The sequence below is a fragment of the Thamnophis elegans genome, chromosome 1 (assembly GCF_009769535.1).
Source record: "Thamnophis elegans isolate rThaEle1 chromosome 1, rThaEle1.pri, whole genome shotgun sequence".
Taxonomy (NCBI): Eukaryota; Metazoa; Chordata; class Lepidosauria; order Squamata; family Colubridae; genus Thamnophis; species Thamnophis elegans.
This window is the reverse complement of record NC_045541.1, coordinates 60,477,645-60,488,775: the sequence shown is the minus strand read 5'-3', so window position 1 is coordinate 60,488,775 and position 11,131 is coordinate 60,477,645. Positions and strand designations below refer to the sequence as shown.

The window sequence follows — 11,131 nt, the reverse complement described above, 5'->3', positions numbered from 1 at the left end:
TTGAGGTGAGAAAGTCTGGTAGATATATAGGTTTTGAAGAGGTAGGCTCTCTCACAAAACGTTGGCTGGTTGTCCATACACAAATGCCATCGGGGATAAATCAGTTACAAAACACAGAAGTACCAATATTCCACCTAGTACTTTTTGTATCTACCCTTTCAGGCAGTTCCCTAATTTTTGTTTTATTTGCTTGTTTTGCGTAGGTAGGTGGAACTTTCACAGTAAGCAGTGGAAGTAAGCTGCCCATTGTTTTCAGTAAGTAAACATAAGGGCCTTATATTTAGAAAAAGTCAACGTAGCACGCTGATGCTTTATTGCATACCCAACTTCTTAAGCAATTTATTTTTTAAAAATCATGTGGGCAAAATGTTTTGCAAGCATTAGAATGATTTCCTATAAGAAGAAAACCTGATGAACATCTGAAGTCTACACCGAAGACGCCATATATTGGAGATTCCAGTTTTGGATATTGTGTCATCCCAAGTACACTGCATTGATTTCCTCTAGATCAGGGGTGTCAAACTCGATTTCATTGGGGTTTTGTTTCACCTCGGGGGGCGTCATGGTCAGCATGACATCACTCATGTTAGGGGGCACCTGTGATGGCCCAAGTGGTCTGACAGTGAAAATGGGCTCCCGAGCTCCGTTTTCGCTGGTAGAGGCATCGTAGGTCGGTCCTTCACTGTTTCCATGGGCCAGATCTAAGCACCACACGGACCGAATTCGGCCCTCGGGTGTTTGACACATCTGCTCTAGATACTTTACTTGATTTAATTATTGCTTTCATTAATTAATTAAAATTCACCTTGGCTTTCTGCTCACATATTAAATCAGATGTGCACGCTGACACCCTATAACCAACAATATATTGCCTTAAAATTCAGTTGGCAGTTGAAATTGAAAGAGGATAAAATGGGAAGCAGATTTCACATATCTTTATATATGTTAGGTTCATGGCTTCTTTCATGAAAATCATATTTGTGGTTCTAATTTATGGCAAGCTGTGAATTCTTACACCCAACAGGAATCACTCTCAGTTAAATGCATTTCAGCTATCAGCATTTGTCTACCATTGTTTGAAGATGGGACAAGAATGTCCACAATGAAATATTTGTGAAAAATCAGCAAATTTTGGACTCTGTTTTCTCTTTGTACTACTCTTTTCCCACAGAAGCAATCACAATAACTTCTGGACTGCTAACAATTCAGAAAAACACTAGATGGCAGCAAAGAAATACATTTTTCTGGAACCTTTTACAATCCAATGGTTAGCCAAATGTCTGCAGCCCAGCTCTATTATCCTCCTTAATACTGTCCAACTGAAATTGATCAGACTAGCTAAACTCATAAGCTAATTAACCATATTCATTCTAACAAGGAATAGGACATTCTTCTCCAGCATACTGATATTTCAGGATTCCCTTGGTTCATACAGACAAGTAGAAAATGGGTGGAATTGTTTCATTCTAGGCAGGAGCCTAGAATTAAATATGTGATCTCATAAAAATCCAGGAAACAAGCTGACCAGAGAAAAGTCTTCAACCCAGCCTTGCTAAAAATTGCTCTTAATTTTTAGATGTGCAGAGAGATTTTCTAGGCATCAAACATGCATCTCTTCCTTGGAGCCTATGGCTGTATCCAAAGCACATCATATTCAATATTAGCAAGACATAGAAAATTCAGCTGGGCTAGAATCTTTCTACAGGCCATGCCTGCTTCATACAAAAAAGATCATCTTCCACAGAAATGGAAATGAGTATTTCATGTTGACATACTATGCAGAAATGACCAATATGTGGTCTTATTTCCAAACACTCGAGTTGGCATCAGAGTTTCTGTGCATGCTTTAAACAATCAGTTAGTGTATATTCATAATCTCCTAATGCAAACACTCAGACAGCCGAAACCTCTTCACCCTGTGTTGAACCTTTGGCTGACAGACTCCCTGAGACATTATCTGAATCTAGCAACTCGACAATGCTATATGGAGAGCAATCTTCCAGGCCCACCTTGCTACAGAGCCAGCCACAAAATCCTTTCTCCATATCCCTCACCGCATGCCACCAATCTCCAAAGGCCCAGGAGACTTGAGTTATTGCTGTATAAACGCCCAGAGAGAAAGAAACCACCATGATGAAGATAGGATAGAAGATAATCAGAAATGGGCAGAAGGTGATTTTGTGCCAAAAGGTCCTCTCTTCGTTGTACACCAAGAAGACATTGTACCAAGTAATGGTCCCATAGTAAAAGGAAACAATAAAGGACATAATGAAGATAATAGGGAGGCAGGCAAGGCTCCAGAGAAGAATGTGGGGGCCTTTATCCATCCCAACTTCACAAGCCTTCTTCGTTTGAGGCATTTCTGTTTTTGGAAGCTCCTTTGACCGAGCCAGTTCTTGCAGCTCTTTGTCGGTGAGTGTAACATGGATGTCGACCATCTGTCCTTTCTTCTTTCCCCTTGTGATGGTTCCAGTTAAAGTAACATACCTGCTATCTAAAGGTATAGCCCAGGAACCTGGGAACACAGAAGAGCTAAATCAGTACAAGACAAAAGGCAAAGCCGAGATTTACTGTTTTGATAGAAATTCCACTGCATTTTAGGCAGATTTCTCTAACCTGGCATTTTCTGGGTAAGGTTTTTTTTTTTGACTTAACATGATATGTGAACTTATCTCCCAATGCTTCAGTAATCCTTGTGAAGCAAGCCACTCTTGCAATGGATTTAAATAATCCTTCCTTGGCATGGGGTAAATTGAGACTTACTCAATCACATTCATACCTGGAAAGCTTATCCAGGGAAAAGGTATCAAGCCACTAAAGCGTATCATGTTACTACACTAGCTTGGTATGATAGTCATGGTATTATGTAGCATAGAGCTGTTGTTGATCAAAATTGGAGATCGCCAGGCTAGGGAAAGTTGGCTTAAGAAACGGTAAAAGAAATGAATAAATTAGAAGGAAGAGGAGGAGAAATCAATCCAAACAGGGAGGAAAGACAACTCATACGCAGGAAAATATTTTGCTTAAAATAATATATCTACCAGTATCTTAATTTAGTCCCTGAATATTTATTTTTTTTATATGTCATTTAAAAATAGAAAGAACTTTCCACATTTCAATTAGGAGACTGTGTAAGAAAATTAACATAAGCTTCGATCAGAGGTGGTATTCTACCAGTTCGCCCTGGTTTGGATAAACCGGTAGTGGTGGCAGTGGGAGGCCTAGCCCACCTACCCAGACATCATCACGGACACTGCGCATGTGCAGAAGTGCCATGCGTACGTTCCTGGTTCCAAACCGGTAGCGAAGGTAAGCGGATTTCATGCCTGCTTCAGATATAGGATGAACTTTTAATCTAAGGCACTGACAAACATGCACACTACATTGAAAAAAATCTGATCAAATACAGTACAGAATGTAACTGAATGGCACAAAAAAGCCAGAATACCATTGTAACGTGGTTTGTTTGTCAAAGTATTGTGCTTCTCATTCTAAGGCTGAAAATAAAGAGTTTTTTTAAAAAATTGAATTGCAAAGTTCTTGGCTAAGGTTTCCCTCTTGTTGCTTCAAACTGGACCCTAATATTTACCCCGTGTATCCTTTTCAGAATTCAGATAACATACTAAAAAGCAGAGACATCACCCAGCCAAGAAAAGTGTGTATAGTAAAGGCTATGGTTTTCCCAGTTGCAATGTATGGCTATGAAAGCTGGACCATAAGAAAGGCTGAGCACCAAAGAATTTAGGTTTTTGAACTATGATGCTGGGGAAGTCTCCTGCAAGTCCCTTGGACTGCAAAGTGAGCAAACCGGTCAGTCCTAGAGGAGATCAACCCTGACTGGTCTTTAGAAGGCCAGTTCCTGAAGATGAAACTCAAATACTTTGGCCACCTAATGAGAAGGAAGGAGTTTCTGGAGAAGAGCCTAATGCTGGGAAAGATTGAGGGCAAAAGAAGAAGGGGGCGACAGAAAATGAGCTAGCTGGCTGGCTGGAGTCACTGAAGCAGTCAGTGTGACCTTAAATGGACTCTGGGGGATGGTAGACGACAGGAAGACCTGGAGGAACATTGTCCATGAGGTCGCAGTGGGTCGGACATGACTTTGTGACTAACAACAACAATCCTTTTCAGACAGTATGGAGAGTTATGAAGTTGACTTTGATATAGATGTGTAAGATCCATTACTAGGGCAATGAGGAATGAAAAATATTTTAAGTGCACAACAGATATATAATATTTGGTAGCATCTTAACAAATCACTGAACTATAAACACAATATAATCAGACTTGCAAGATTCTGTTATTCTAGCCAATCTCAACAATAACAGTTTTAACCTTTCTATGGAGTTGATTGCTTGGTCTCATCTACCTATTGAGGTAGACAGAGAACAAAAAATATCCTTTGGGCAGATAATGCAAACACTATATAACAAAACAATATCATCAAGTGATACTGATGCCACTTTACAGATATGGAAATGAGTAGTTTTCAATAGCTTCTGCGTGGAAAATATAGAAGCAAAACAGTATTGTCATGCTTTTCTCCATTTTTTTTACCAAACAGAAGGCTCTGGGAATCAAGGATTTATGGATGACTTTGTACAAAGGTCTGTATCTTGTTTGGGCTAAGCATGATGTGTGAATACAGCTGTAGTGGCTTGCAAACCATGGATGATGGCTTACAATGTAGAAATTCAGGGACTGCAGCTTGTTCAAGCATTGACTGCATAACTATGGTTTAACACATGTGTAAACTGTACTATTACTAGCTGTAGACTGTACAAAGTTAGCACCTGAAAACTGAGCAAAAATATATAATTTCCTTCCCTAACACATCTATTGGAACAAATAAAACATGAACAAACATTAAACCACTTATTCCGAGGAATTTACCATCTCCTAGAGTATGTCCCAAAAATTTGGAGCCTTCCTCGGAAGTTTTCTCACCCCCATCCTCTTCTGCCTGTTCTTCCACCTTGTTTTCCGTCCCTGACCGATAAACGATGATTGATTCTGGCCTGGACTCTTTCCTCCTCTTTTTTCTTTTTTCAGTGCTGACTTCTCCCTCGAAGGTCACAGCTGTAGCCACAGCTCTATGTAAGGAATTGCAAGGAGAGCTCTGCCCCTTGTTCTTGCTCTCCCCAGAAATGTGGGCTTCTGGCCCACAGTTACTCTGAACTCTTTCACTGGGCATCTTCTTTATCTTCTAAAATGTTTTCTCTTCCCTTATGAGCCAAAAACAATAATTGGAAAAGGGATGTGTTCAGTTCAGCAGTACAAATAAATTCCTTTCCAGTCTTCAATGAATTCAGTCTGCTCTGAATCCTAAAAGTGAGAGGAAAAGAGAGAAAATGCTCAGGAAATGTGACCCAAGTAAGACTATAAAAGCAGCAGCCTTGAGATGAATTTAAATCCAAAATTAACACTCCTACTCATCACGCAAAGCCATCTGGGCTTTGCACGTTGCATTACTCTGGCGTTAGAACCACATCTGAAGTCCAATATGTATGTTGATTTGTACAATGTTTATAAATAGCCTCTGGCCGGGGCCATTTCAGAAAATTGTGAGATGGGAAAGGAGATTTTATTTCTAAGGAGTCCAGAGAATTTTCTTCCCTCCTCCCAAATCTCAGGTTAATTTAGGTAAGAAAAGAAGAAATTAACATGGTTTTGTAGTATTTGGATCAGAGACTCTCAGGCTATTAAGAGGCCAGAATGGAAATCTTTTTTAAAAAAAAATCAGAAGTCGATAAATAACAAGCCAATATTAATGCTCCCAAGAAAACTATGGTTTTCCCAGTGCAACTCTCAGAAATCAAGCTCAATGAGGGCATTTTAATGTACTTATTGGAAAAGTATATTTCAACCTTTCTAAAACTCTTTGTTTGATAATTAATAAGAAAAGCACATTGTTACTCTACATGCAAGAACTTACACTGGACTATTCAAACCAACTGTTCTGGTTATCTGAATAGTGTTTGCGAAAATTAGGTTTGGAGATCATCTTCCTGAAAATCTATTTCACTTCACTACCAAGAAATGTATAGATTTCATTTGTTCTGGAAAAGGCTGAGCTGGGCTGAGCCAGGTTTATCTCTTAGATGATAAAGCTGCAGGAAGTAGCAGGGAACTCGGAAGCTGAAAATCATCTCATAAAGCACTGACAAGCTTCTTCCATATCTAGTAAATTTATCTGCTGTATATAGATGTGTTCATGAATTCAACAAGAGGAAACGCTGAATCCAAAGATATTTTATTTTTATCTTATTAAATGATGTAACAAGTCAGATTAAAGACTGAACACTGCCAGCAGTAAAGAGAAGAATAAAGAACAAATAAAGAATAAGAGATGATCACCAGAACAACTGAATGGTATGCCATTGAGTTATATGACTCAAGCCAATCTGGCTGGCTTAACAAATAATGACTTAGCTAGTCAAGGCTCAGCATGATGCATTCTCTTACTTTTGTTGCTTGACCACAGCAGACAATTTCAGCCAATTTCAAATTGACCACAGGCACCAATTTTAAAGTAAGGCAAGTTTGTAAATATGGCCAGGTTTGCTGGAGCACAGTTCATTGAAAAACCCATCTTGTGATTTCTAAGCAGCCTGAGCTTTAGCTTGCAAGCTGCAATGTCAATGGGCATGCAATGTGCTAAACCCCAAATCAAATAAACCATATTATGCTTTTTGTAATGTGCAAATGTAAGATTATCAGATGGGAAAACAACATTTTGGGAAGTGTTGCTTATCACTGTGCAACAGTGATATTGAAGAATGAATGTAAGACAAAAGGAAAATGTTCACTCAAGTGATATAAAGGGCAAAAGAAAAGGTAAGCATCCTATTAAAAAAACTTGTCCCAATTCCTTTCTGAACTATGGTTGTTTGATAAAAAGACCCATTTTGCATTTTCATAATCATTTGTTTCCAATTATGTAAATCAAGATGGTCCAATCAGAGAAAATAATTTCTCTGTCACTAATATAATATTAGTCAAACTTATCCTTCAGAACTTCATTTTACCCTTTCTATACTTTCATGTTTTTTCCTGACACTTATTCTGGGTTTTATTTCTTTAGCTTTTGAGAATTTCCTTTTTAGAAACATATTTATACAGTATTGAATACTATAAACTATTTTTTGTGTAGTCTCTATACATCTATTTGAATATCTATAAACTTTTTATGGCAGTATATTTAATCTGATTAATTTTGTTCACACATCTTCTTGAAACATCTCTATCATTGATTTTTATTTATTTATTTTAAACCACATTTCAGTTGAGTTCAATTTTTGCAGTAAAAGAAGGGGAAAGTAACCACTCTGATATCTTATGAATTGAAAAAAATGGAGTAATCTGATTTATTTGAGTTTATAAGAGAGTGATTAAAATGAAGGAGATTTAAGTTACTCAATAGTTTAGAATACTTGACTTCTATTCTAACCATTCTTAAATCTGAGTTCACACTGGTAAAATGGAGATAATTTTTCTGCAGAATAAAAATAATACATAAAACTGTTTTCATATACCAGAAAGTATATAAAAGCTACTACTAAAATATAGATGCTGTATGTGGACATATCTATTCGTGTTATGCTTCTGTTTAAAATTGCCTGCTTTTATTTAAGAAATAAATTAAAATGATAATGCTTCTAATGAATTAGACAGGCCTGTCTGCTTGAATATATTAATCATGATTTGGCTTTCCTATTGCTGCTCCAGTGAACCTTTGCACAGAAAAGCTAGGTTCCCACATTGCTATTTAAACCAACCTGAGTCTCTAAGGCAAATGTGCTTTGCAATCTACCCTTGGATTATAAATAACGGCCAAAAAAATAACAGCATGTCTTCCCACCGCTTGAAAACTCTGACAAGCCCTAAAATTAGTTTTATGAAGTTATTTGCGGGGGAGAGGGATGTGGTGCTGGTGGTGAGAACCATTTCTTAAAAGGAGAAAAAATATGGCTGCCCTTGCATGGGCAACAAAATTCTGCCCTCTTTGCATTATCATCCACCTCCTTGCTATCCTCCTTTCCCTCAAATGCTTTGTTACATCCTCCAGTCACCTCTGCCTTAGTGAACAGTACGAATCCAGATTGTGTAAATGCTCATGTGGCCATTTTTAAACCACTGCATAGGAATATTTTCATTCATTTCATTCATTTTAATTTATTTGTATGCCGCCCTTTTCCCTGAAGGGACTCAGGGCGGCTCACAACTCAAAAGGGAGGGGAAAAACAAACAGAGTTACAAAAACATGAAAACCATACATAATTAAAAGCACAACAATCATACCATTCGAAGTGGGGCAGCGAGTCTTTAGCCCCAGGCCTCTCAGAACAGCCAGGTTTTAAGGGCTATACCTCTTTTTCTGTACATTTCTGTAAAAATCTGTTTTTGAGAAAATAAAAGGATTAGGATTTCAAAGAAAAGAATATGAACAAAGAGAGATACTGTAGAGACAGTAGCAGCAGCAGCTGAGTTCACAAGCAACAGACAGTAGTCTATTGCAAAAACCCCTGGGAGTGTTTGCTATGAAAACAGGGAATTTTTAGAAATAGGGAATTGACTGTTACTATGCAGAATTCTTCCAGCCTGCTTTGTTGAAGTTCTTGCCATTTCTTTAGATAACTGCCTATTGCACAGCACAGTCTGCATACATTCTTTATAAGAACCTTGGTAAATTAGAAGTGTGTCAATGTACGAAATGCAATGGATATGTAATTGCCCAAAGAAACATTGAGACAATTTGTAATGTAGAAAGAAGCAGTTAAGTGATTTCACACAGGAGAACCTGTTTAAACCAGTATCACAATTAATTTCAACAGAGGTTCAGCATTGGAAGAAAACCTTAGAAACAGTAATATTTATTTTTTACACGAATTTGCAGAGGTCAAACATCTATGTCTCCCCAATTCAGCTATTACCAAAGGAAATTTAAGCTGTCTTCCCAACCTGTTGTCCTCCAGATGTGATGAGGTTCGGCTTCCACAAGTTGGTAATGCTGTGAGGAGAAATCCTACTGCATCTGGGAAACCTCACATTGGAAAAGACTGGGTTAAACCACAAATGCCTCCAAGCACTTTTGGGCAATCTTGAATTTTAGCATGTTAAGGGTTTCGGCATCGGGATGGCAGGAAAACCTTAGAATGGTACAAAGAAACAATTTAAACAGATCTAACAATGAGTTTCTAAACACAGCTAGTTTTTCTGAGTTAGTTGAATCAATGCTGAATTTATGCTTACAATATATTTATTTATTTATATCACGGTTATTGTTTTTATAAATAACTTAAGATGGTGACGATACCTAATATTCCTTCCTTGGGCTGAGAGAGAGTCACTGGACCAAGAACACACAGACTCCTTGTTTGTAGCCTGGTGCCTTAACCATTAGGTCAAATTCCTGTTATTGTTGAATAACTGTAGATAAAAACTGCATTATAGTTTGGTTAAATGTATGATTCCCATTATGTGATATTCAGCAAAATAATATCTCTTACGCGTAATTTGTACCCACTTATCTTGTAAAGTCAAACAAATTTATTGGAACCCAAAACTGCCTATTATTAAGATACTAGTTCAAAAAATAAAAGCTGGTTCCTGGTAATTTCATGAATATGACCGTGTAGTAAATTTGGTAACAGTACAGAAGTGATCTGCTGTTGACTTCTTCTGGAATGTTTATCAATTTCCCAGTCTAGCTTCTTGCTCTGGGATTTTCATTGAAATACAATTAGGTCTGATATTGCTTAATCTTTTGAGCCAAGCTCATCTATTTATTGCCTTCTATTTGGGCTCCTGTACAAAAGGCTAAAATGGTAATATTGCTAAGGTTTGCAAATTTTGATATAGCATGGTTTCCAAGAAAAATCATATACTTCCTGCAAAATGAACTACTATATATGAAATCTGTACCGTAGAACATTATTTTTTTAAGTGCATGTATATCTAAACATAGTTCAAATCATATTTTTACAATATATTTCTATTGTAAATTAAAAAATGATAGCTTGTTCATGCATCTTCTATCAATTCAAATTAATACTTTTCAATGGAATTAGCTTAAACATTCACTTGAAATTTTCCAAAACTAAATTATTTATATTATGCATGAATGACCATAGTCCCAATGAAGTGCAAGAAACCTGTTAATTGAAAAATAAATATAAACCAATGAATTAACAAATAGCAAAGCAATGTGAAATTGGGTAATTTACTTTACTGCTGTGGAAATCAGTAGAAGCGCGTTTAATACAGGGCAATACCAATAGTTCTTAAAATGTACCAGTTACATCAGGCTATGCATCTCACCAGCAAACTAGCATTCTAAATCATAAAGACCTAGTTTTTCTAGCCCAGATTAATGTTTCTTAGGAGACTAATAAACTATGTTATATACTCCATCTCAGACATGATGGACATACAAAAATAATAAAATAGGATTGGTATGCATTATCACAGTGTAACAGGGAAGGACATGCAAAACATGAGTGTTTCGCAATCTTAGCTACTTTAAAATGAGTGGACTTCAACTCCCAGAATTCTCCAGCAGCATGGTTCAAATGCATACATCTTGACTTAAGGTTGAGAAACACTGCTTTAAAGTAGTTTGGAATAAGCAGGTAAGACTAGATAAAGCATTAGATGGAGATGGCATGTAAACATTAAATCCCAGTATCCTTTATTAGTTAATATCAGGTGAAGGATACCTAAACCTTTTCTACCACTCTCCGAAAAAGGAAGCTCTCAGCAAAGCAAACCAGGAATTTCAAGAACCATGTTCAGTAGTGTTGCCTTTGAGCAGATGTCAGGGGAAGTAAAATCTTTCATCATTAGAGTTCAATCTTTTTGATAATTGGCGGGTTGGCACATGAAAAGCATCGTCCACATTTTTGCATCTTTTCCTTGGTTAAATGATGATAGATAGAGGATGGCTTTTATTCCATGCTCCAGTTATTTTAACACAAATGCCTCTTCAGTATAATCACATTAATTCGCTAGGATTTGGGGGCAGGACAGGATTGTATACTTTCAATATACTGTATAACTCGTCTATTCATTGCATCCGATTCTTTTGAACTCTCTCCAAACACTCTTTGCTGCCATCTAGTGGACATGCAGATTT

At 37.3% G+C, this 11,131-nt stretch overlaps 1 protein-coding gene across 3 annotated transcripts in view; it reads right to left on the bottom strand.

Moving 5' to 3' along the window:
• Nucleotides 1-1,150: 1,150 nt before the first annotated feature.
• Nucleotides 1,151-11,131, bottom strand: part of TMEM169 (transmembrane protein 169) — a 32,737-nt gene continuing 22,756 nt past the window's right edge. For 2 of the 3 annotated variants that reach the window (XM_032217010.1, XM_032217002.1), the window contains 4 exons: nt 8,959-9,146; nt 8,299-8,394; nt 4,891-5,322; nt 1,151-2,515 (listed from right to left, as the gene is read on the bottom strand). In XM_032217010.1, coding sequence (XP_032072901.1) covers nt 1,893-2,515; nt 4,891-5,191 — 924 coding nt within the window. In that variant the 5' untranslated portion in view covers nt 5,192-5,322; nt 8,299-8,394; nt 8,959-9,146 and the 3' untranslated portion in view covers nt 1,151-1,892. The remainder of the gene's footprint in view (nt 2,516-4,890; nt 5,323-8,298; nt 8,395-8,958; nt 9,147-11,131) is intronic. The other variant, XM_032217019.1, reaches the window with a different exon arrangement.